Source organism: Chiloscyllium punctatum, chromosome 5 (genome assembly GCF_047496795.1).
Source record: "Chiloscyllium punctatum isolate Juve2018m chromosome 5, sChiPun1.3, whole genome shotgun sequence".
Taxonomy (NCBI): Eukaryota; Metazoa; Chordata; class Chondrichthyes; order Orectolobiformes; family Hemiscylliidae; genus Chiloscyllium; species Chiloscyllium punctatum.
This window is the reverse complement of record NC_092743.1, coordinates 6060157-6087382: the sequence shown is the minus strand read 5'-3', so window position 1 is coordinate 6087382 and position 27226 is coordinate 6060157. Positions and strand designations below refer to the sequence as shown.

The 27226-nt window shown below is 47.3% G+C and overlaps 1 protein-coding gene across 5 annotated transcripts in view; it reads left to right on the top strand.

Moving 5' to 3' along the window:
* Positions 1-27226, top strand: part of znf521 (zinc finger protein 521) — a 603804-nt gene that overhangs the window by 541685 nt on the left and 34893 nt on the right. For all 5 annotated transcript variants that reach the window (XM_072569704.1, XM_072569705.1, XM_072569703.1 and 2 more), the window contains one exon: positions 9644-9759. In XM_072569704.1, the coding sequence (XP_072425805.1) occupies positions 9644-9759 (116 nt within the window). The remainder of the gene's footprint in view (positions 1-9643; positions 9760-27226) is intronic.

Here is a 27226-nt window from a genome sequence, read left to right as displayed (position 1 = left end):
GTCAAATTCTTACAGTGAACTCACCTCAGCCTACTCTCCTGCAATCCTTCCCAGTTTCCTGTAGACTGTAGCTCTCTGATATTACCTCCTGGTTAAGACCATTAGATATAAGAGCAGAAGTAGACCATTCAGCCCATCGAGCTTGCTCCGCCATTCAATGAGATTGCAGCTCCAATTTTCTGCCTTTCCCCTACATCCCTCGATTTCCTTCCTCTTCCCATAGACCCGCGCAGTTTACTTCAATCCTTCCCAGCATCATGAACAACTTGGAGAAAGTGAGGACTGCAGATGCTGGAGATCAGAGTCAATAGTGTGGTGCTGGAAAAGCACAGCAGGTCAGGCAGCATCCGAGGAGCAGGAGAGGCGACATTTTGACCATAAGTCCTTCATCAGGAATGTGATGAAGAGCTTATCTTCGAAATGTTGACTCTCCTGCTCCTCAGATGCTGCCTAAACAGCTGTGCTTTTCCAGCACCACACTATTTGACAGCATTATCATGTTGTCCCACAAGGTTCCTTTGTGACCCTTGCAGCCAGCAACAGAAGACAGACAAGAAAGTGGATTTAAAACAGGCAGGTCGTATGGAGGGCACACTCAAAGCTGAATGGCGTGCTTGTGTTCCAAAGTCCTTTGCTCCCATATTTCCTCAGAGGGTTGTAGGGGTCTGAAATTCACTGCCAGAAAGCCTGGTAGAGCCAGGCAAACGTTTCTAGATGGTTTGAAAAGCCGTAGCACACAAAGCCATAAACCAGTGCTGGAAAAGAAGATTAGAACAGGTGGCAGATTGAAGCCTGGTGCAGACATGACGGGCCAAAGGGCCTCTGTGCTGAAGAAAACTGTTTGTCTCGATGAATCAGAAACCCTTCCTCATGGACCATCTCTCCAGTCACACATTCTTCTCCTCAATCGCCCTAATCCTGTATTCAATTGCACATCCATGGATTACAAGATATGAAAGAGCTGTTTGCTAATTTCTACCGAGCTCCTAAATTCAGGATGACATTCCCCTTTCCTGCCACTGTCATTGGTCCCAATGTAGTCACAGTCACTGATGAGGCATTTGAATGGGAGGCTTTGGATGATTTGGATATGGGAGTAGGGCAGGCATGAGATTTTTTTTGCATTCGTTAATGGGATGTGGGCATCACTGGCTGTGCCAGCATTTATTGCCCGTCCCAAATTGCCCAGAGGGCAGTTAAAGGTCACCCATGTTGCTGTGGGTATGGAGTCACATGTAGACCAAACCAGGTGAGGATGGCAAATTTCATTCCCTAGAGGCCTTCAGTTACAATCAGCAACAGATTCATGGTCAGCATTAGATTCTTAATTCCAGATTTTTATTGAAATCAAATTTCGCCATCAGCCGTGGCCAGATTTGAACCCAGGGTCCCCAGACTAACAATCCAGCAATATAATAGACAGTAGACAATAGTCAATAGGTGCAGGAGTAGGCCATTCAGCCCTTCGAGCCTGTACCGCCATTCAATATGATCATGGCTGATCATCCTTAATCAGTATCCTCTTCCTGCCTTATCTCCATAACCCTTGATTCCACTATCCTTGAGAGCTCTATCCAACTCTTTCTTAAATGAATCCAGAGACTGGGCCTCCACTGCCCTCTGGGGCAGAGCATTCCACACAGCCACCACTCTCTGGGTGAAGAAGTTTCTCCTCATCTCTGTCCTAAATGGTCTACCCCGTATTTTTAAGCTGTGTCCTCTGGTTCGGCACTCACCCATCAGCGGAAACATGTTTCCTGCTTCCAGAGTGTCCAATCCTTTAATAATCTTATATCTCTCAATCAGATCCCCTCTCAGTCTTCTAAACTCAAGGGTATACAAGCCCAGTCGCTTCAGACTTTCAGTGTAAGGTAATCCTGCCATTCCAGGAATTGACCTCGTGAACCTACACTGCACTCCCTCAATAGCCAGAATGTCTTTCCTCAAATGTGGAGACCAGAACTGCACACAATACTCCAGGTGTGGTCTCACCAGGGCCCTGTACAGCTGCAGAAGAACCTCTTTGCTTCTATACTCAATCCCTCTTATTATGAAGGCCAGCATGCTATTAGCCTTCTTCACTACCTGCTGTACCTGCATGCTTACCTTCAGTGACTGGTGTACAAGAACACCCAGATCTCTCTGTACTTCCCCTTTACCTAAATTGATTCCATTGAGGTAGTAATCTGCCTTCCTGTTCTTGCCACCAAAGTGGATAACCATACATTTATCCACATTAAACTGCATCTGCCCACTCACCTAACTTGTCCAGGTCACCCTGTAATCTCCTAACATCCTCATCACATTTCACCCTGCCACCCAGCTTTGTATCATCAGTAAATTTGCTAATGTTATTGCTGATACCATCTTCTATATCATTTACATATATTGTAAAAAGCTGCGGTCCCAGCACGGATCCCTGCGGTACCCCACTGGTCACTGCCTGCCATTCCGAAATGGAGCCGTTTATCACTACCCTTTGTTTCCTATCAGCCAACCAATTTTCAATCCAATCTAGTACTTTTCCCCCAATACCATGCGCCCTAATTTTACTCACTAACCTCCTGTGTGGGACTTTATCAAAAGCTTTCTGACAGTCCAGGTACACTACATCTACTGGATCTCCCTCGTCCATCTTCAGAGTTACATCCTCAAAAAATTCCAGAAGATTAGTCAAGCATGATTTCCCCTTCATAAATCCATGCTGACTCTGTCCTATCCTGTTACTACTATCCAGATGTGCTATAATTTCATCCTTTATAATAGACTCCAGCAACTTTCCCACCACTGAGATCAGACTAACTGGTCTATAATTTCCTGCTTTCTCTCTCCCACCTTTCTTAAAAAGTGGTACAACATTAGCCACCCTCCAATCCTCAGGAACCGACCCCGAATCTATCGAACTCTGGAAAATAATCACCAACGCATCCACGATTTCTCGAGCCACCTCCTTCAGTACCCTGGGATGTAGACCATCAGGCCCCGGAGACTTATCAACCTTCAGACCTAACAGTCTCTCCAACACCAATTCCTGGCAAATATAAATTCCCGTAAGTTCAGGTCCTTCAGCCACTGTTACCTCAGGGAGATTGCTTGTGTCTTCCCCAGTGAACACAGATCTGAAGTACCCATTTAATTCTTCTGCCATTTCTTTGTTCCCTGTAATATATTCCCCTGTTTCTGTCTTCCAGGGGCCCAATTTTAGTCCTAACCATTTTTTTGCCTTGCACATACCTAAAAAAGCTTTTACTATCCTCCTTTATATTATTGGCCAGTTTACCTTTGTACCTCATTTTTTCTCTGCGTATTTCCTTCTTAGTAATCCTCTGTTGCTCTTTAAAAGCTTCCCAGTCCTCCGTTTTCCCACTTATCTTTGCTATGTTATACTTTTTCTCTTTTAACTTTATATGTTTCTTAACTTACCTCGTCAGCCACGGCCGCCCATGCCTCCTCCTGGGATCTTTCTTCCTTTTAGGAATGAACTGATCCTGCATCTTCTGCATTATACACAGAAATATCCGCCATCGTTCCTCCACTGTCATCCCTGCTAAGGTATTGCACCATTGAACTTTGGCCAGCTCCTCCCTCATAGCTCCATAGTTCCCTTTATTCAACAGAAATATTGTCACTTCCAATTGTACCCTCTCCCTCTCAAATTGCAGATTGAAGCTTATTGTATTATGATCACTACTTCCCAATGGCTCCTTCACTTCGAGGTCCCTGATCAATTCTGGTTCGTTGCACAATACCAGATCCAGAATTGCCTTCTCCCTGGTCAGCTCCAGCACCAGCTGCTCTAAGAATCCATCTCTGAGACACTCCACAAAGTCTCTTTCTTGAGGTCCAATACCATCCTGATTCTCCCAGTCTACCTGCATGTTGAAATCCCCCATAACAACTGTAGTATCATCTTTGCGACAGGCCAATTTCAGCTCCTGATTCAACTTACATCCGACATCCAGCCTACTGTTTGGGGGCCTGTAGATAACTCCCAAGAGGGTCTTTTTACCCTTAGAATTTCTCAGCTCTATCCACACTGACTCTACATCCCCTGATTCTAGGTTCCCCCTGCGCAAGGGACTGAATATCATCCCTTACCAACATGGCCACCCCACCCCCTCTGCCCATCAGTCTGTCCTTACGATAGCATGTGTAGCCTTGAATATTCATTTCCCAGGCCCTGTCCACTTGAAGCCACGTCTCAGTTATCCCCACAATATCATATCTGCCAATTTCCAAAAGATCTCAAGCTCATCCATCTTATTTCTAATACTTCGTGCATTCATGTATAGTATTTTTAATTTGTTACTGCCCTCACCCTTCCCATCAACTCCTATTTCACTCACCCTTACAGCATGATCCCTTTCGGAGTTTTCTGCCTCATTGGTACAGTTGTCTTCCTTGACTTCCCTTGTTCTAACTTTCCCTCCAATTTCCTTCTTAAACATCCAGTTTGACCCCTCCCCCCCGCTACTTAGTTTAAACGTAGCTGTGTTGCAGTAACAAACCTGCCTGCCAGAATGCAGATCCCTAACCAATTAAGGTGCAAACCGTCTCTCTTGGAGAATTTATGCTTACCACAAAATATACCCCAGTGATCCAAGAATTTAAATCCTTGCTTCCTGCACCAGTTCCCCAGCCACACGTTCAAGTCCATTATCTCCCTGTTTCTGGTCTCACCAGCCCGAGGAACTGGAAGCAAACCGGGGATAACCATCCTGAACATCCTGCTTTTCAGCCTTCTTCCTAGTTCTCCGAGGTCCCGCTGTAGTATGTTCCTCCTCTTCTTCCCGACATCATTTGTGCCAACATGTACCACCCCCTCTGGCTCTTCACCTTCGTCCTTGAGGATTTCCTTCCTGGCACCAGGAAGGCAACACACCATCCTTAAGTCCCGTCTGCTGCCACAAAAACCCCGGTCAGTTCCTCTCACTATGGAGTCCTCTATTACCACGGCTCTGTGCGATGTCCGACTCTTCCGCTCTGTCTCCACGCCAACTTTTGATTGACAGATCTGGCTGCCTCGCGGACTGGCAGTGTCATCAGTCTCTACTGTTTCCAAAAGATTCAACTTGTTCCTGACAGATACTTCTCCCGGGGTCTCTTGCACCTGTCTCCTCTCTGCCTTCCTCATCGTCTGCTCTCTTCTGGTACGATTGGTATAATAACCTCGCTGAAGGTTTTGTCCAGAAAGATCTCGTTCTGTCGGATGAGCCTAAGGTCCTCGAGTTCTTTCATCAGTGCTGCGATATGCTCAGTCAATAGCTGAGTGTGCTCACACTTTCCACACTCATACGAGCCAGACACACCAGAGTCGTTGACCTCCCACATCAAGCACATAGCACACTGAACCAGCTGGGCAGTCATGTCTTCACCCTCTTCAACTGTGGCGTAATCACTTCACTCAACCTCCTTGTCAAGGACTCCTGAGCTAAAGCCTCCTCTTCGATCCAAACTTCCTTAGACCCTCTTTTTATGGCAAGTCTGTGGACTCTTAATTTAGGTTAGAGGAGGAGGGAGGGAGGGAGACCCTACTTTATAGGACCTGGGGTCTAGAACATACCCACTCTAATAGCAATCACTTACCTTCCCGACCGGCTTTGCGCTCCGCCTGAACTTCCGCCCAGCTCCCGCCGCTCTCTGCTGCGAAAAAACCGTTAGCGTCGAGGTAAGTTCTTTATAAGCAATTCGGCCACTCAGTCACCTTCAGCGACACTGAATTTGGTGTTCGGTATTGGAGTTGGTGCAGGCACAATGGGCCCAATGGCCTCCATCTTCTCTGTAACTAATCTGTGATGCTGCTGGTTACTCTCTGTCTCCTCTGGTTGGCCTGTTCACTGATCACCCAGCCTGCACGCTATCCTGGACTCATCGGCCATGGGACCACAATGGGTTGGATGACCAGTTACTATCGCCACCCCCACTGTCTTTGTGCCCTATGCCTATCTCCAAACCCCCACCACCCCAAACTCCCCACCAACCCCCAATCCCCACACGAAGCCCCCAAAACCACACACCACCCCAAAATCCCACACCACCCCCAAACCCCACACCAACCCCCCCAAGCTCCCACCACCCAAAACCCCCACCACCCCAAACCCCACACTACATCCAAACCCAACAGCAACCCCTAAAGCCACCACCACCTCAAACCTCCCACCACCCCAAACTCCCCACCAACCCCCAATCCCCACACAAAGCCCCCAAAACCACACACCACCCCAAAATCCCATACCAACCCGAAACCCCCACACCAACCCCAAACCCCACACCAACCCCAAACCACACATCAACCCCCAAACCCCACACCAACCCAAATTCCACACCATACCAAACCTCACACCAACCCCAACCCCCCCACACCAACCCCAAAATCCCACACCAATCCCAAACCCCACACCACCTCCCAAACCCCACACCAACCCCCAAACCCCCACACCAACCCCCAAATCCCACACCAACTCCCAAACCCCACACCAATCCCAAACCCCACACCAACCCCCAAGCCCCACACCAACCCCAAACCCCATACCATCCCCCAACCCCAGTCCAACCCCAAACCCCACACCAACCCCAACCCCCCCACACCAACCCCAAAATCCCACACCAATCCCAAACCCCACACCACCTCCCAAACCCCACACCAACCCCCAAACCCCCACACCAACCCCCAAATCCCACACCAACTCCCAAACCCCACACCAATCCCAAACCCCACACCAACCCCCAAGCCCCACACCAACCCCAAACCCCACACCATCCCCCAACCCCAGTCCAACCCCAAACCCCACACCAACCCCAAACCCCCACTCTAACCCCCAAACCCCACACCAATCCCCAAACCCTACACCAACCCCAAACCCCACACCAACCCCAAACCCCCCACTCTAACCCCCAAACCCCACACCAATCCCCAAACCCTTCACCCCCAAACCCCCCCACCACCCCAAACTCACAGCACCCCCCTTTTCATGTCTCACCCTTTTCTGAAGACTCCAACCTATACCCTGCCCACCATTGTTGGTGAAACACTCATGTAAGATTAATCTTGACCAGATGTTGGTGATTGGTTTCCAAAGGCTGCTCCTACCCCAGTTTTCTGCTGGCCGTAATGAGAGCCTGGGGTTTTACTGGGTGAGGTTTGGTTTCAGCCTCTCCCATTACTGTATATCCCTCGCCTGTCGCCTCTCTCTCTCTCTCTCTCTCTAATGATAGCATGTCGAGAATCCTTGTAGGTCACAGTGCATCAGACATCCTTCAGAAAACCTCTCTTCCCAGCTTATGGCATAGACCGTTCAATTATTAATGGTGTGTCTCTCTGGTAAACCTCCCCTTTGTCTGTGTTTTTATACATTCTCAGCCCTTGTTTGTACTTATTAGAATTGGAAACATCGCTGCTGTAGTTTTTTCAAGAATTTGCTGTCAGAGGTCTCGGTCAAAGGTCATCCTTGGGTCTCCTGCCTCCCTCCTATCCTGCTACCCCCATCCCCACTGAATCCATTCAGTCTGAATCACAGAATTGTTGTAATGCAAGTGGAGACCATTTGGTCCATTGTGTCTACTATCCCCTAATACTGCCAATCTCCTGCCTTTTCCCCATGACCCTGCTCACCATATCTATGCAAATAACCATCCAATGCCCCTCTTTAATGCCCTGCTTGAACCAGCCCCCTCTACAATTTCCAGGCAGTGCATTCCAGACCCTAACCACTCACTGGGTGAGAAAGGTTTTCCGCACGTCACCCTCGCTTCATTTACACCTCATTTTAAATCTTCAGCCTCTCGATCTTGTCCCTTTTACAGCTTCTCCCTGTCCTAGGCTTACCTTTATTAGTCACAGCGTAGATTGTCAGAGCAGGGAGATTATGTTGAAGCAATACAGGCCTTTGATGAGGCCACAGCTGGTACTAGGTAAACACAAGGACTGCAGATGCTGGAAACCAGAGTCTGGATCAGAGCGATGCTGGAAAAGCACAGCAGGTCAGGCAGCATCTGAGGAGCAGGAGAATCAATGTTTCGGACATAAGTGTAGTTAGTGGTGTACCTTTGGTGGCATGCATTCGATGGGCTGAAAGGCCTCTTCTGTGCTGTATGATTCAAGGTGTCATAGAGACCTACAGCACAGAAAAAGGCCCTTCAGCCCATCAAGTCTATGACAGTTGAAAACAACCACTGAACTATTGTGAGCCCATTTTTCAGCAGTTATCCTTGGCTTTGCAAGTGCACATTTAAATAGTTCTCAGGCAGTGAGTTGAAAAGTATAAATCAGAAAGAATGATTTGAAATGGCAGGGCGTTGGTGACCAGAGGCCACAGGTTTCAGATAATTGAAAAAAAGCGTCCGAGGGGGAGTTGGGCAAAGATTTGTTAAACAGCAAATTGTTATGATCTGGAGCTTGCTGCCTGATAGACAGTGGGTGCATCTTCAATGGTGACTTGAATAAGGGGATTGGTAAATATTTAAAAGGAAATACTTTCAGGGTTACTGGTGTGCAAACAGTGGGAGAGTGAGACTAATTGGAGAGTTTTTTCAAAGAGCCAGCTCAGCTACTGTGGGCCGAATGGCCTCCTGTGCAGCGAGTCACTATAAGATGCAAAGCAGACAACTGTTAGTAACAGTGCGCTTCAGGTCAAACAGCAATGCCAGCATTAGCAGAGACAGGAGCTGCAGTAGCCATCAGAGCCATCATCTGCAAAGCAGATAAGAGCAGGACTGAAAGATCCATGTGACTGTAGAATGAGTAGGACAAAGAAAACAAATAGAATTTGTAAATATTATCCAAATTAAAGTGGAGAAATAGTTAGAGGAATGAAAGGAAGAGGGAAAAAATGCCAACGTGGAGCATAAATGGATCAGTTGAGTGAAATGAGCCGTTATAACAGTACAGTAAATGTAACATAACAACATCGTGGAGTTATTGAGCAGCATTAGAATGAATGTGTATAGAAATGAATGCATGACTGAGTGTGTGTGAGTGTGTTTGTATGTGTATGAGTTTGTGTATATGTGGGAATTTGTGTGTTTGTGTATGTTTTGTGTGTGTGAGTTTGTATGAGTGTTTCAACATGCATGTAGTTTGTGTGTGTACATGAGTATGTGTTTGCATGTATGTGTTTGTGTGAGTGTGTGTGTGTGTGAGAGTGTGTATGTTTATGTGTGAGTATGTTTGTGTCTGTGTGTGTGTGAGAGCGTGTGTGTGCGTGTATGTTTGTGTGTGTGTATCTGCATGTATGTGTGTTTGTGTGTGTCTGCGTGTATGTGTGTGTGTCTGCTTGTATGTGTGTCTGCGTGTGTTTGTGTGTGTTTGCGTGTGTGTGTCTGCTTGTATGTGTGTATGTGTGTCTGCGTGTGTTTGCGTGTGTGTGTCTACGTGTATGTGTGTGTGTGAGTCTGCATGTATGTGTGTGTTTGTGTGTGTCTGCGTGTATGTGTGTGTGTCTGCTTGTATGTGTGTATGTGTGTCTGCGTGTGTTTGTGTGTGTTTGTGTGTCTACGTGTATGTGTGTGTGTCTGCATGTAGGTGTGTGTGTCTGCATGTAGGTGTGTGTGTATGAGTGTGGCACACATAACACTTGTGTCTATAAGTGAGTGCTGCTTCTTATGGGACAGTCCATTAATTCTTTGTCATTTCTTTCCTGTCCAGTGTTTGTTCAAGCGAGCAAGTTGCAACATCATATTTTTTCTGCCCATGGGCAGGAGGACAAGATCTACGACTGTTCACAGTGCCCACAGAAGTTTTTCTTCCAAACAGAATTGCAGGTATTTGAGATGAACCATGTTGTTTTGGTGATGCAAATTGTTGAAAACTATCTCTGGGCCAGCAACCCTCCCCTTTTAAAGCTGGTTTAATAATGTATACTCTCCTAGGGAATCCAGACTGATTATTAGAACAGCAGGGTCTGTCCGACCACTTGAATCTAGCCTCCCTTCTGATGAAATGGTATTTGATTTCATTTACTCTCATTGGTTTCCGATGTAGAATTGTAAATTGGACTGCAGTTTCTGGAAGAAAATTCTGTTTGATTTGAATGAATTTTTCAAGGAGTTGTGTGCAGGAATTGCAGTGGATGTAGGCTATGTGGACTTCAGTAAGGCTTTTGACAAGGTCTTGCATGGCAGATTGGTTAAGTAACTAAGTGCCCGTGGGATCAGGGCATTTTGGCAGATTGCATCCAGAACTGGTGAGAAGCAGAGAGCAGTGGTCAAAGAATGATTTTGTGACTGGAAGCCTGGGTTCAGTGGTGTACCATCGTGTTCGGAGCTGGATCCCTGGCTGTTTGTTGTGCACGTAAATGATTTAGACATGACAGTAAGGGGCATGATCACCAACTAACAGATGACATGAAATTTGGTGGGAACTTAGACTACAGGCTGATACAGATGGGCTGGTCAGATGGGATTGTACAGTGGCAAATGGAAATTAATTCTGTGAGGTGATGAATAAGGCAAGGGAGTTAACGATGAATGGTAGGACCCTGGGAGTACAGAAGGGTCAGAAGGGAGGTGAATAAGAAAGCAAATGGAATACTTGACTTTATTAGTCAAGGCATTGAGTACAAGAGTTAGATTGGATTACTTAGTGTGGAACCAGGCCCTTCGGCCCAACAAGTCCACACCAACCTGCCGAAGTACAACCCACCCAGACCCATTCCCCTGCATTTACCCCTTCACCTTATACTACGGGCAATTTAGCATGGCCACTTCACCTAACCTGCACATTTTGGGATTGTGGGAGGAAACCAGAGCAAACCCATGCTGAGAATGTGCAAACACCACACAGAGAATCACCTGAGACAGGAATTGAACCCAGGTCTCTGGCACTGTGAGGCAGCAATGCTAACCACTGTGCCACCGGGCCGCCCTTATATGATATGATGGAGCTTAGTTCGCAGCTGGAGGGCTGTGTGCAGTTCTAGTCACTACACAATGGGAAGAATGTGAAACCAAAACAAAAACTAAAGAACTGCTGATGCTGAAAATCCGAAACAGAAACAGAGGTTGGTGGAGAAATTCAGCAGGTCTGGCTGCATCTGAGGGAGAAAGTAGAATTAATATTTCGGGTCCAGTGACTCACTTTCAGACCATTGTTGGGCTGGAGTGAGTCAGCGATTAAGAGAGACAAGGTGAGGTCAGTTTCTCTTAGAGCAGAGATGGTTGAGGTCTGCAAATTTCTGAGGGGCATAAAGAGGGTAGAATTAGAGAAACCTTTCACCTGAGCAGACAGGCCAATAATTGGAGGCACCGTTTTAAAGCAAGGAGTTTCAGAGGGAATTTTCAGAGGTTTCAAAGGAGATTTGGGCATCCTTTTCACCCAAAGGGTTGTGGGGATCTGGAACTCACTGTATGGAAGGGCAGTAGAGACGGGAACCCTCAGAACTATATCGATGATCATAGCACACAAGGCCATGACCCCAGAGATGGAAAATGGAATTAAAGTGGATTGCTGCTTGATGACCGACACAGACATGATAGGCCGAAGGGCCTTTTTCCTTGCTGTAAACACAGGATGGGTCTAGTGGTCTGGGAGGGGATGGAGCAGGGTGACTGTTTGGGGCCGAGCTGAGGTGGGGTTTATTTGTCTGAGAGCTGAGGATCCTATGGGGTTCTCCTTTATAGGGGGAGCTTAGCGTTTTCAGGAGGGAGCTTGACGTGGTCATTGAGGCCGAAGGGTTTGGGGTGCAAGTCGGGACAGAGTTGGGCGGCACAGTGGCACAGTGGTTAGCACGGCTGCCTCACAGCGCCAGAGACCTGCGTTCAATTCCCGCTTCAGGTCACTCTCTGTGTGGAGTTTGCTCATTCTCCCCGTGTCTGTGTGGGTTTCCTCTGGGTGCTCTGGTTTCCTCCCACAGTCCAAAAATGTGCAGGTTAGGTGAATTGGCCAGGCTAAATTGCCCATACTGTTAGGTGTAGGGGAAGGATCTGGGTGGGTTGTGGGTCGGTGTGGACTTGTTGGGCCGAAGGGCCTATTTCCACACTGTAAGTAATCTAATCTAATTATAATGAATGGCAGAGCAGGCACAAAGGGCCAGATGGCCAACTCCTGCTGCCATTGTCCACGTTTTCTAAACAGAACTTCCTTTCAGTGGTAAGGGGTTGTCCCACTTCCCAGCTCAATAGTTGATTTCCATTTTAAAGTTTTGTCCAGCTCTTCCCAACACCCCAGCACGCAAAGGAAATTTCTGCCTGTTCACCTATCAAATCCTTTCAAAATCTATAAAAGCCTCAATTGAATAATTCGCTAACGTTTCATGTTCCAGGGAACACGAATCTAATCGAGGATGATCTGTAAATACAAACCGTACCAAACCGCAGTGATTGGTTTGCTTTTCCGTGCACAATGACACAAAACAAATTCAGCAAGTTTGTCTTTATTATCCATCCTTCGTTAGATTATGATGTCAATTCCTCTGCCCTATTCAGCGTGGATCTATTTATTTAGAGTGTGTTTTTATTCATTTTTGGAATGTGAGTGTCTCTGATTATTTACTGCCCCATCCCTAGTTGCCCCTTGAGAAGGTGGGGGTGAGCTGCCTTCTTGAACCGCTGCAGTCCATGTGCTGTAGGTAGACCCACAATGCCCTTAGGGAGGGCATTCCTGGATCTTGACCCAGTGACACTGAAGGAACAGTGATATATTTCCAGGTCAGGATGGTGAGTAGTTTTGAGGGGAACTTGCAGGGAGTGGTGTTCCCATGGATCTGCTGCCCTTGTCCATTTAGATGGAAGTGGTTGTGAGTTTGGAAGGTGCTGTCTGAGGATCTTTGGTAAATTTCTGCAGTGCATCTTGTAGATGGTACACATTGCTGCTGAGCGTCGATGATGGAGGGAGTGGATGCTTGCGGATGTGGTGCCAATCAAGCGGGGGCTGCTTTGTCCTGGATGGTGTGCAGCTTCTTGAGTGTTGTTGGAGCTGCCCCCATCCAGGCAACTGGGGAGTATTCCATCACACTCCTGACCTGTGTCTTGTAGATGGTGGACAGGCTTTGGGGAGGCTGGAGGTGAGTTCCTCACTGCAGTATTCATAGCCTCTGACCTGCCCTTGGAATCACTGTATTTGTTTCATGTATTAGCTGCTCTAAGGTTAGGAGTCAGTTTAGCTCAGTTGGCTGGAAGGTTAGCTTGGAAGGCAACATGATGCGAACAGCATGGGTTCAATTCTCATCACTGCTTGAGGTAGTTATAAAGAACGTTCCTTCTTGACCTCCCCCCTTGCCTGAGATGCAGGTAGCCCTCAGGTTAAGTGGTCACCAGTCTCTTGGCCTGGTAAGGCCCTGAAGCCTGCACCACCATTCACTGTACAGACCTGACTGTGGCCTCAACTTTACATTGCTGCTTATCTTGGAAAAGTTTGGGCTCCCGTTCTTGTTAAGAATCTGTCTCCCTCAGCCTTAAACCTACTCAGTGGCCCCCACCTCCATTTTTTATTGGGTTAGAGAATTCTACAGGCTCGTTATCACTGGAGAGAAAAATGTTCCCCTCATCGCTGACCTCAATGGGACACAATTGATTTTTAAACTGTGTCCGCTAGATCCCGTCTCTCACAGGGAGAACATTTCTCGGTGTGCACCCTGTCAAATCCCCCCATCTATTTAACTTTTCACTCTGCTGAACTCCAGTGAGTACGGGCCAAGGGTATCTAACCTTTCCATCCCAAGTGTCAGTTGATTTGAGGAGCAGCAGGTGGGGAAGGCAATGGGAGACAGTGAGGACTGCAGATGCTGAAGATCAGAGTTGAGAGGGTGTTGCTGGAAAAGCACAGCAGGTCAGGCAGCATCCGAGGAGCAGGAAAATCAATGTTTCGGGCCAGGGCCCTTCATCAGGAATGCACTGGGGAGGGCAATGGTCTAGTGATATTATCACTAGACTATTAATCCAGAGACCCAGCTAATGTTGTGGGGACCCAGGTTTGACTCGCCACCACCAAGTGAATTTTTAAAAAATCTGGAATTAAGAATCTACCGATGATCATGAAATCATTGCTGGAAAAACCCACCTGGTTCACTAATGTCCTTCACTAAAGGAAGGAACTCTGCCACCCATACCTGCTCTGGCCTACATGTGACTCCAGACCCACAGCAGTGTGGTTGACTCTCAGTTGCCCTCTGAAAAGGCCTGGCAAGCCATTCAATTGGACCAATCTCACCCCCATCTTCTCAAGGTCAACTAGGGATGGGCGATAAATGCTGGCCCAGCTAGCGATGCCCACATCCCACAAGGTGAATAAATCGCAAAAAAGGAGGAGAGAGGGGGGCCGCGGAGAGGTCCAGGCAGGGAGTTCCAGGGATGTGGAGCCCTAGGCAGCTGAAGGCATGGCCATCAATGGCAGATTGGTGGAAATCAGGAATGGGTACAGATCAAAAGCTGGAGGAACACGGAGATGTTGGAGGGATGTGAGGGATGGAGAGATCACAGAGATAGGCAGAGGTTAAAAGAATTGAGGGAATTGAATAAACATGGATGTAGCTTGCACTGAATGTAGAGCAATGTGAGGGGACAGTTTGTATTTGTCTGTATGTTTTTAAAGTCCGTACATTCATCAGTTCTGGATTAAAGAGAGACAGGGAGCGCTGTTGGAAAATCATGTGTTGCTATTGTTTGTTGCATTTTTCATATTGGACACAGGAGTTCTGAGGGGTTGGTAATTCCTACCCAGGGAGCAGCAAATCTACAGAGAATCATATTTACAGCCTTCACAGCCTAGTTATGGTGTGGAAACACATAAGAAAATTATATTGAAACACTTTACCTAAACTTAGGAATTTATGTGCGTTCCACTGTTTGAAAGCACAGCAGCTCACAAACTGACAACTGCAAATGTATTAAGAAGGAACAAATCCTTCATCTCTCACCAATCTGCGATTTCTTTAGCAGCACCTCATCCCTTTGTTTTTATCCCTGGGATTTTGGTATTGCTAGTGTTTATTGCCCAGAGGGCAGTTAAAGTGTCAAGCACATTGTGGAGGATCGGAAATCACACAGAATAGGGGCAGGCAGCAGGTTTCCCTCCTAGAAGGGCACTCGTGAACCAGACGGGATTTTGTCCATCACATCATTCAGTTAGCATTTTAATTCCAGATTTTTGGCTGAATGCAGATTGTATGGTAGGATTTGAACCCATGTAACACCAAAATTGGAGGTGTAGTGGACAACGAAGAGGGTTATCTCAAATTACAACAGGATCTTGACCAGATGGGCCAATGGGCTGAGAAGTGGCAGATGGAGTTTAATTCAGATAAATGCGAGGTGCTGCATTTTGGGAAAGCAAACCTTAGCAGGACTTATACACTTAATGGTAAGGTCCTAAGGATGTTGCTGAACAAAGAGACCTTGGAGTGCAGGTTCATAGCTCCTTGAAAGTGGAGTCGCAGGTAGATAGGATAGTGAAGAAGGTGTTTGGTATGCTTTCCTTTATTGGTGAGTATTGAGTACAGGAGTTGGGAGGTCATGTTGCAGCTGTACAGGACATTGGTTAGGCCACTGTTGGAATATTGAGTGCAATTCTGGTCTCCTTCCTATCGGAAAGATGTTGTGAAACTTGAAAGGGTTCAGAAAAAATTTACAAGGATGTTGTCAGGGTTGGAGGATCCAAGCTACAGGGAGAAACTGAACAGGCTGGGGCTGTTTTCCCTGGAGCGTCGGAGGCTGAGGGGTGACCTTATAGAGGTTTATAAAATTATGAGGGGCATGGAGAGGATAAATAGACAAAGTCTTTTCCCTGGGGTCGGGGATCTAGAACTAGAGGGCATAGGTTTAGGGTGAGAGGGGAAAGATACAAAAGAGACCAAAGGGGCAACTTTTTCACGCAGAGGGTGGCACGTGTATGGAATGAGCTGCCAGAGGATGTGGTGGAGACTGGTACAATTGCAACATTTAAGAGGCATTTGGATGGGTATATGAATAGGAAGGGTTTAGAGAGATATGGGCTGGGTGCTGGCAGGTGGGACTAGATTGGGTTGGGATATCTGGTCAGCATGGACGGGTTGGACCGAAGGATCTGTTTCCATGCTGTACATCTCTATGACTCTAGGTTCTGGAATACCAGCCCATTACTCTTATGTGACTACGCTTGGATTTAACAAAAAAAAACTGGATTAAAAACTCTGACCCTGACTTGGTCAATGTTGGAGCATTGTTCTGACACAAAGATCAGAATCCATTGTTCATACATTTCACTGGTTTTACCTCCCGAATTGGTGATTATATGACCATTGCTGTCTTAATGTCCTTACCCAGTCTGATGACTATAAATGGCCCTGGCAAGCCATTCAGTTCAAGGGCAATTAGCAGTGGGCCATGCTAGTGATGTCCACCTCCCGCGAAAGAGAAACAACTGAAGCTAACAGTCTTCAGACCTGTTGCACTTTGTGGCACACTTTGGTAACAACTCCAAATCGAGATTCGGTGCTGGGTTTTGTCTCAGCCTGGAAAGTTAAGTCGAGAGTGTGGTGCTGAAAAAGCACAGCAGGTCAGGCAGCATCTAAGAAGCAGGATGATCAACGTTTCAGGCAAAAGCCCTTCATCAGGAATAGAGGCTTTGAGCCTCGGAGATGGAGAGATAAATGGGAGGGGGGTGGGACTGGGGGGGAGGTAGCTGAGAGTGTAATAGGTGGATGGAGGTGGGAGTAAAGGTGATAGGTCAGAGAGGAGGGTGGAGTGGATAGGTGGGAAGGAAGATAGGCAGGTAGGACAGGGTCATAAGGATGGTGCTGAGCTGGAAGGTTGGAACTGGGGTAAGGTGGGGGGAGGGGAAATGAGGAAACTGGTGAAGTCTACGTTGATGCTCTGGGGTTGAAGGGTCTCAAGACGGAAGATGAGGTGTCCTTCCTCAGGCATCAGGTAGTGAGGGAGTGGCGATGGAGGAGGCCCAGGACCTGTATGTCCTTGGTGGAGGGGGAGTTGAAGTGTTTGGCCACAGCGCGGGAGGATTGTTTGGTGTGGGTGTCCTGGAGATGTTTTCTGAAGTGCTCTGCAAATAGGCGTCCTCTCTCCCAAATGTGGAGGAGACTGCTTTGGGAGCAACGGGTACAATAAATGACATGTGTGGAAGCGCAGGTGAAACTTTGATGCGTGTGGAAGGCTCCTTTGGGGCCTTGGATGGAGGTGTTTGAAGAGAGCGGTGGGATTTCCAGCTGGGGGTCCCAGGAAGCTGAAGGCATTGCCCCCGATGGTGGAGACACTGTGTTCAGGTGGTTCGCCAGAGGCCAGCGTTGGTCATTGAGTTGTAGAGTCAGAAAGCATAGAAACAAGCCCTTTGGCCCACCATGTCTGTACTGACCAACAAACACCAAACTACACCAATCCCATTGACCTGCACTTGGTCCACTGTCTCCTAGACCCTGGCATTTTAAATGCTGATCCAAATGACTCTTAAATGTTGTGAGGGTTCCTGCTTCTACCACCCTCTCAAGCAGCATATTGCATATTCCTACCACCCTCTGAGTGAAAATCTTTTCCTCAGATCTTGCCTAAACCACTTCGTCCTCACCATAAACTTATGCTGTGTCTTAGATACATTTACCTTGGCGAGACAGTGAGGACTGCAGATGCTGTAAGCGGCAATCAATAGATGTGAGGCTGGAAGAGCACAGAGAGTCAGATGGAGTCCAAGGAGCAGGAGAGTCAATGTTTCAGGCCTAAACCTTTGTCAGGACTGAAACATTAATGTCCCTGCTCCTCAGTTGCTGCTTGACCTGCTGTGTTTTTCCAACACCACACCTTTTGCCACACTTACCATGGGAACAAGGTTCTCATGATCCACTCTGTCTGTGGCTCTCATCATGTTGTATCCCTCAATCAGACCCTCCCTCAACCTCCTCTGCTCCGGGGAAAACAATCCCAGCCTATCCAGCTTGTCCTCATCACTGAGACTTTCCAGCCCAGGCAACATCCTGGTGAATCTCCTCTGCTCCCTCTCCAGTGCAATCACATCCTTCCAATAGTGTGCTGACCAGAACTGCACACAGTATTCCCTCTTGGAGACAGTAAGGATTGCTGATGCTGGAAGCTAGAGCCAATAGATGTGAAGTTGGAAGAGCACGGCAGATCAGACAGCATCCGAGGAGCAGGAAGGTCAACGTTTCTGGCCAAAGCCCTTCAGCTGGAGTGATACATTGATTTTCCTGCTCCTTGGATGCTGTCTGAACCACTGTGATTTTCCAGCCTCACATCTATCGATGATGATATTCCCTCTGTGGTGTAACCAACGTTTTATAAAGCTGCAACAAAATTTCTTTGCTCCTATATTCTACACCCCTCCCACCCAATGAAGGCAAACATCCAGAATGCTTGTGCTGACAGTTTTAGGGAGCTGTGGACTTGTACACCAATGTCCCTTATGTTCCACAGTATTCCCAAGGAATTACCATTCATTGTGGAAATTCTCGCATCATCTCGCACTTAGCAGGATTAATGGGTGGCACGGTGGCACAGTGGTTAGCACTGCTGCCTCACAGCGCCAGAGACCCAGGTTCAATTCCCGCCTCCACTGACTGTGTGGAGTTTGCACATCCTCCCTGTGTCTGCGTGGGTTTCCTCTGGGTGCTCCGGTTTCCTCCCACAGTCCATAAATGTGCAGGTTAGGTGAATTGGCCATGCTAAATTGCCCGTAGTGTTAGGTGAAGGGGTAAACGTAGGGGAATGGGTCTGGGTGGGCTGCGCTTCGGCGGGTCGGTGTGGACTTGTTGGGCCGAAGGGCCTGTTTCCACACTATATGTAATCTAATCTAATCTAATCTAAATTCCATTGGGGCGACGGGAGAGATGAAACCAGGGATCTTTGAGAATATTGTAAATGAAGTGCTGCTGGATTGGGAGCTGGAGGGATGGGGGTTGGGATGTGGGTGGGCCAGAGTCTTGGATAAGCTCAGATTTATGTCAGGGTGCAGGAAGTGGGCAATCTTGCCAACAGAGAGGGGTAAAACCTGTCCGTTTTGCTGTCCCTGACAGTCTGCACGGCTAAAGAGACAAGCCTTTGAATAGCTGAAACGAGGTAACTCTCCCACCCCCACCCCCCTCCCCCCAGCTTTTGCCCTCCTCGATCAGTGGCTGCGTGATCACTCCATTGTACAGTGACAACAGCATTATATCAGCTTGTAACTCCACTGATGCCTCAGGTGTAACAAGAACAAAAAAAAAACACCAAACACAAGCCTCTAACCATCGACCACCTCTTCTCTTCCTTCTGCTGAATTTCGAATCCAACAAGTCTCTGGAGATGAAGGACACTGACTGCAAATTCTGAACTCTTGACAGATCCGTGACAGGTAGAATTTCTCAAAGGGTATGCGAAGCAGCATTTTGATAACCCACAGCTAGGACATGCTCATTTCTCTTGCACTCAAGCCTACAGTAAAATCAGGACAGAAAGGACATGCTTCAGATATGTTTCCAGGTTCTCCAGGGTCCATCGAATCATTTGAGATGGTGCAGTTGTACATTTCAGCCGACAGTTCGGTCAGTTATTATTTTTTTTTTCTCTCTGTACGAACTGAAATTTTAAAATCCTGACAGGATGCATGACAGGTGAATGTTTTTCCCTGAACAAACCCCAGTTTGTTCGCTTTTGTTTTTCCCGGCTTTTCATTTTTTTTTTGCACGAAAGGGGGAGCGAAGGCAGCGTTCAGACAGCAGTCCTCGGAGGGAACGTGCAACTTGTCGTCCTGTCTCAACAGCACTCACTCACTGCCCCCCCCCCCCCGCAGCTTCCCAAACCCACACCTCCACCCTTGAACCAGTCTTCCATCAGCGATGGTCCTGAGGCCAGCAGGCAGACGCCAGGAGTGAGCTTACAGCCAACGCTCACAGGAGGTTCGGCGTGCTAAAACACAGGGAGGGCCTGTTTTCAGACTGAGCAGAGTGTTTAACACCGGTTCATTGGCTTACAAGTTGGATTTATTTGTGAGTCTTAATTTGTATCTTAAAAACAGACAATCTGCCAGTTGATTTTCCGATTGATTTTTAAGCCATTATTCTAGGTACAATGTTGGAGCCAAAGATTAAAACAAACACATATACACACACACACGGGACAAAGGCACTGAAATATTCATACAAGAGATTCAATTATGTGGCCTTCTGCCAGAAACAACAGGATTTGTGTATTCAACGTTGTTCTGGACACTCTCGTCTTTTTCGCTGATTCGGATCGAAGCCATCACTTTCATAGAATCCCTACAGTGTGGAAGGAGGCCATTTGGCCCATCGAGGCGAAAGTGGGTCCTGCAGATGCTGGAGATTAGAGTCAAGATGGTAATGCTGGAAAAACACAGCAGATCAGGCAGCAGGAAAATTGACGTTTCAGGCAAAAGTCCATCATCAGGAGTTCCTGATTGAGGGCTTTTGCCTGAAACGTTGATTTTCCTGCTCCTCGGATGCTGCCTGACCTGCTGTGCTTTTCCAGCACTACTCCCATTTGGCCCTATTGAATCCACACTGACCCTCTGAAGACCATCCCACCTAGACCCACCCCTCCACTGTACCCCCATAACATTGCATTTCCCATGGATAACATCATCTAGCCTACCCATCCCTGAACACTACGGGCACTTTCCCATGGCCATTCCACCCTAACCAGCACATCTTTGAAGAGTGGAAGGTGACCAGAGCACTCGGAGGAAATCCACGCAGACACGGGGAGAATGTGCAAACTCCACACAGACAGTCGCCTGAGGCGGGAATTGAACCCAGGTCCCTGACGCTGTACGGCAGCAGTGCTAACCACCGTGCTGCCCTACAAGTCTACTTTGAACAGGCAAGTGCAGAATATTAAAGCTGTGCTCCTCGGCCAATGGGACTGGTCTCTCTTGGGGAGTTGAAGGCTGAGAGGAGATTCAGTCGAGGTTTACTAAATAATAAGCAAGCTGGACAGAGTCACTTGGGAGAAGTTGTAAAAGGAGCAAATATGAGGCAGGTATTGATTTAAATTGATGTGCAACTGGAGAAAGGAGGATGTGAGAAAAACCATTTCCACCCAGCGAGTAGTTAGGGTGTGGAATGTACTGCCTGGAAATGTGGGGAGGCAGTTTCAACCGAGGCACTCAAGGGGGACATTGGATGGCTATTTGGATAGAAATGGGGAGCAGGGGTATGGGGAATTTGAGCAGTTCTGGGTCACAGAAACCGTGTCTGAACATTGGCAAAGGCCTTTCCCTGCAATGCGCATTCTTCATCAGCCACACCTTGTTATTTGGGAGTGAATGGCATAAATGTTTCAATATCCTGAGCAGTGAAATTAGGTTCTGAGTCTGTGTTCAGGAACCTGAGGAATTCTGAGTCAGGGAATTGGGTGAGAAACACAGGAGCTGAAAATGGGTGGCTGGAAAAGCGCAGCAGGTCAGGCAGCATCCAAGGAGCAGGAGAATCGACGTTTCCGCTTTTTCCAGCCACCCATTTTCAGCTCTGATCTCCAACATCTGCAGTCCTCACTTTCTCCTCTGAGAAACACAGGAACCTACCCAAGAAATGCTCATATCTGGTTGGAGTCTGAGATTAGCAAGTGGAACTGAACTGAGCATCATAGCCGGCTGTTTCCCCTCCTGCACATCCAGAAACACCCCACTCCCTCAAGGGGAATAGTTTTGATGACTCATCCCTCTGTTTAGCAACTTCTGTGTGACTGAGCGACTGAAAGAGCTGCTCCTTCTTCCCTGCTATCGAAAGAAAACTCTTTGTGGTGAGACGTGGAAGAGTTAACATCATCTTTTATTGATGCGGTTTGTCTCAAGAGCCTCGGCAATCTGTTGTGGATGGGTAAGGAAGATAACCCTGGGTCTGAGTTAACTCTGTTAAGCTGGATCAGTGGAACAGAGAAAGTTGAGCTTAGCTGGCTCAAGCCTGGGAACATTCCAATCCCAACAGGCAAAGTCAGAGCTTTATGACTGAGCCAGCCTTCCACACTGTGGCTGAGATGCAAGAGGAAATAGTGATTTTGTTCCTTAAAAGTGTCTCTTTTCTCGCATTTAAGATTTGGTCTGGATTTGGAGATGATCGATCGGAGGCCATTCACATATCCCTGATGCGCACGGGGTCTGTTATCTTCCTGAGGTGCTGACACCATGCCATAATTACACAAACAGGCCTGGCCTAATCGCTGTCAGTATCAGAACAAGTGCCCGCCAATGGAGGCACAGCCATAGAGGCTGGGTCATCCAACGTCTGTAACAGGAGTATTCCATCCAGCCCCTCCAGCCTCATTGGAATCATTCTTAAGGGGTTTGACAGGGTCAATGCTGAGAGGACAGTTCCCCTCATGGGAGAGTCTAGGAGCAGAGGGTACAGTCTCAATAAAGGGGCACCAATTTCAGACTGAGATGAGGAGGAACTTCTTCTCTCTGAGGGTTGGGTGTCTTTGGAACTCCTTGCCCAGAGAGCTGTGGGGGCAGAGTCCTTGTGTATATTTAAGGCTGAGGTCGATAGATTCTAGATCAGTCGGGGAATCAGGGGAAAGGGCAGGAATGTCGGGTCAGCCATGATCCTATTGAATGGGGGAGCAGGCTCGAGGGGCCGAATGGCCTACTCCTGTTGATATTTCTTATGGTTTTATGGAGCCTGCTGTATTATCAATGAGATCAATAAAAACTCCATCTTCCCTCCTAAAGCCAATAACCTTTCTCTCCCTTGCTTGCCAGCATCTGTCTACCTTTGTTTTAGCATGAGACAATGTCTCTGCTTCTGCCACCTTTCCAAAGACCCTTTGAGAATAAAATATCCTCCTCATCCGACTCTTAAATGGACAACCCTTAGCTTTGAAATAGTGACCCCCTTAGTTCTAGATTTTGCCTGATGAGGAAACATCTCATAGGTCTTTTGGTCTTATTTTTTTAAAAATATACTTTTATTAAAAAAGGACACTTGTTTTCTTTTGAATATTACAACAAATACAAAACCAACCAATTCAAACCAATGTTAAAAAACAAACCCACTAATTACATAGTAATAATAATAAGCTAAAAAAGGAAAATCTTAATAATAATAATAATAATGATGATGATAACCATAACACAGCTCAGTCAAACAAAGCAATAGCCCTCGATCATCGAGCGCATAAGTTTCTATATATTCATATGTTCATAGTTCCTTCCCTCTGGACACCAAATCCATTACGTAGAATTGCCGTGGCTATATAAAGGCTCTTATTAGTATGGTGGACAGGTCTGTACCCAGGTAGTTCAGACAGGGCTGCCACGTCTTATAGAAATTCTTTATTTTATGGTGCACCACACTGAGAAAGTCCAAGGGGATGTGTTCCATGTCTAGCTCACACCAGCCCGCCAGCCCCAGGGAATTTTCCAACACCCACCCGAATAGAATGTTCTTTCTGGCACAGAAAGTGAGGACACTGAATAGCCTGTTTTTGTGTGCACCTAACGAAAGGGAATGAACAAAGCCAAGAAGAAGAGACACTGGGTCCACCTCCACCTCCATCCCCAAGGCCTTCTCTGTTTCACCTACCACAGCACTCCAGTATGTCCGCAGTCTGTGGCAGGACCAAAGACAATGAGTAAGTGTGCCCACGCTCACCTTACATTTAGGGCACATTGGAGATGCTCCCACTTTAAATATAGTAGAGCAGTCTGAGGCTAGATGGACCCTGTGGAGAATCCCCAATTGCAAGACGTGGGTCCTGTTGTAAATCAAGATCCTTCTTGCATTTTCCCAGGCTTCCTCCCATATTCCAGAAGAGATCTCAATGTCCAACACCCTCTCCCATACCTTACAGAGTCATTCGGTCACGTCAGAGGGACCCTCCCCCAATAAATGATAAGCATTGCTAATTGATAATGTACCTTCAGCACTCAACACCCTCTTCTCCATGTTGGACCTATAAGGATCTGTTGGAAGCATGGTCTCTTTTTGTATGAAGTTTCTAATTTGGAAGAATTCATATTTCTGAGCCAACTGGTCAAAGAATATCAGTATGGCTCCCTTTGAATAAATCACCCAGGCAAGACACGCCCCTAGCTGCTCGAAGTTCAAACCCAGAGGCCATACCAACTATGGGTGAAAAAATGATATTTTGGCAATATTGCCCTCCCCCTGATGCATTGCCCTTCCACGCCTTGACAGTATTGATGACTATTGGGCTACGGCAATATTCCTTAACTGTTGTCATTTTGTCTAAGAACAGCATGCTAATAAGGGGCATCTTGCCTGAGATGCTTCAATGTCCAACCAAAGTGAGTGAGGGTCTGCCCCCAGGCCCAATCATTCACATAAGATAGCAACGAGCTTAATTGAGAGCTTTTGATATCTGGGAGGCCCACTCCTCCCAGTCTGTAAGGGAACTGCAATTTAGTCAATTTAATTAGGGGCTGCTTGTGATACCAGAAAAAAAGAACTGAATCAGCCACTCAGTCTTCGAAATGTTTGTTTAGTGAAAAGCAAAGGAAGCATTCACATAGGATACAACAGGCAGAGCCGAATGTTCATTTTAATTAGGGCTACCCGACCGAACCAAGAGATCAGAAGCGCCTCCCATCTACCGAGGTCCTGCTGATTCTTCACCAAGTTCTTCTTAAAGATGAACAGACCCGAACAGCTCGGTCCTCTGCGTGTATTTGAGTGTTTGACTTAAGTCAACGTCTCCACAAGGTTCTTCACTTTCCCTGCTGAGTCAATCAAATGTATGGATCCATTTTGATTGATCCGAAGCACTGCTGGATATCTTAAAGAATACTGGATCCCGAGCTCTCTCAATCTCCTCTTGACACCATTGTAGGACTCCAGTTTTCCAGACCACTGCCGCCGAGAGGTCTTGAAGAAACATGACCCTAGAGTCGCCACATGTCATCACCGTTGGGTCCCCTCCCATGGGCTCTAGAAGCTTCCATGACTCTTTGCTTGTCTTTATAATGATGGAAACTTACCAGGACAGGGTGTGGGCACTGATCCACACCTGACTTTCGTGCCGCGATTCAGTGGACTCTTTCAATTGTTAACCTTCCCATCTCACCTTCCAAACCGAGGAACTCCGGGAACCAGTTCTCAATGAACCTCAGTGGTTGCTCACCTTCTGTCCTGTCCGGTATTCTAACAACGCACGGGTTTTTTTCTTCTGCCCCTGTTTTCAAGATTGTCTCCCAGATCCAACACACCCCAGACCTGTGTTTCCAGGGCTTCAATCTGGCTCTTGGAGGAGTCAGTCTCTGCCTCTACTCCTGCAGCCCGGCACTTGAGCTCATTGGTCCCTTGGAGCATAGCCGACACAGGAGCCAACTCCTCCTCGATAGTTTTCCTGGATCTGCCTCCCCAGGACCTCTTGGGATTTGGCCAGCTCCAGGGTCTGCTGAGTAAGCAAGCCCACTACTTCAGAGGGCTGGGCCGTGGGCCCCCAGCCTTGGGTGAGCTTCCTCCTTTTTTTCAACATTCTCCAGCTGCAAGGACAAAGGTACATCTATTTATTTGGGTTTCTAGCCCCTTCACTGTGTTTTTTACTCACAGTAAAGTGTGTGTGACGGATTCCAGCTCTGTCAGGTCAGTGTTGCAGCACAGAGCGCAGCCAACGTGACCCTAACAGGACACTGCCATCTTGGATTCCCTCTTTCAGTTTTATTTTTAGTCAGTTGGGGAAATCAAGGGTTATAGGGAAAAGACAGGAAAGTGAAGTTGGAGATTATCAGATCAGCCGTGAATGAATATGAGCTGAAATGGTTTACTGTTGCTCCAAAGTCTTATCGCCTTAGCCTTTCCACACTGTCAGAACCCCTCAGGACCTTGGATGCTTCTCACTCTTTGAAACTCCAGTGGCTACAGTGTCCACCCCTGCACCTATCCCGTATGATCTTAATCCAAGAACGGTTCCTCTTTGAAGCCAGTGTCACATAGAGAAAAAAATATCAGGGCTTTGGGCAAAAGAGGAGGTTAAAGATAGAATGGGGATAATCATAAGAGCTTTTTCAAAAGAGGCAGCACAAGCAGATGGATAGAATGGCCTCCTGTGGTTGCTGATGTCGGGAGAAACCCTGAACATCGCAGCCTCCAGCCTTTACAGTGAGCACAGCAAAGGGAAAGAATGCTTCTTAATCTCAAGAGAAATCTAATAACAGTCACAAGGAACTCGGGGCCCACGGCCACAGTCATTTTTGTTCCATTCTTGAAGCAAGTGTGCTCAGCTGAAGTTGTGATTCAGGGCCCATTTCTGAGTTCTTTATGTTGCAAATTTTGAGAGAGAGAAAAATACGCAGGGAGGGTGCATCTCGCAATCAGCCTCCATCTGATTTCTGTGATTACCTCATTCTTTGGCTGATGACAGCATCTAAACTATCAGAGATTTGCCCAGTAGGCTTTCCCCGAGTGATGTCAAATAGCATCTCTGAAGGAAGTCTTCAGAGGCAGCTCGGCACATATATTAATGTCTTTTCCAGCGATGTCAAACCTCTGCAATCTGTTATTTCAACACAGCAAGCTGAAATACAACAGAGGTGCAAAGCTGTATAACGCTGTGATTCTCTCATCATCTCTTCATTTTGTGGATTTCTTTTCTGTCTTCACCAGGTTGTATCTCTTGTCCTAAATTCCTCCTTTCCCAATCAGCCCATCACTCCTGTTGTTCCACAGCTCATCAACTGCTTTCTGCTGTGTGTAGCAGCATCTTGTTTCGTCCCCATGAGATTTTACCTGTTGTTGTCCCTCTCCACAAGCTTCCAATTCTATTCCAGACTAAATAAAACTCTAACGCTGATGCTCCAGTGACAATTATCATGAAGGCACACCCAGGATCTACCCCTTGCCCCTGTCCTATTTCCCAACCATGTTCTGTCCAAACTCGCAGCCTGCTTCAACAGGGAGCACTGACAGCAGCCAGCCCTGCCTCACCTCCAGCTCTCTCAACCCTCTCACAGTCTCAAAACTGCTATAGCTCAGGTCCTTTACAGGGGGAGCAGTTATATCTGCCCTGCCCTCCCCTCTCCTCCCCTCCCCACTCCTGGTAAATGATGGGCAGACTGAAGCCACTGTCTCTGGTCGTCCCCAGCACAAACTCCATTCCGATATCCACCAACCCATCCCTTCCCCTGTTTGAGGTTGAAACAGATCCTGAGGGGGCTCGACTGCTACATGTTGGAAGGGTGTTTCCTCTTGTGGGAGGATGTAGAATTGGTGGAGGTCATTGTTTAAAAATAAGGGCTCACCTGTTTGAAACAAAGACAAGGAAACTTTCTCTCTCAGGGGTCATGATTTTTTGGAATTCCCTTCCTCAAAAGGCAGTGGATGCAGGATCTTTATAAATTCTT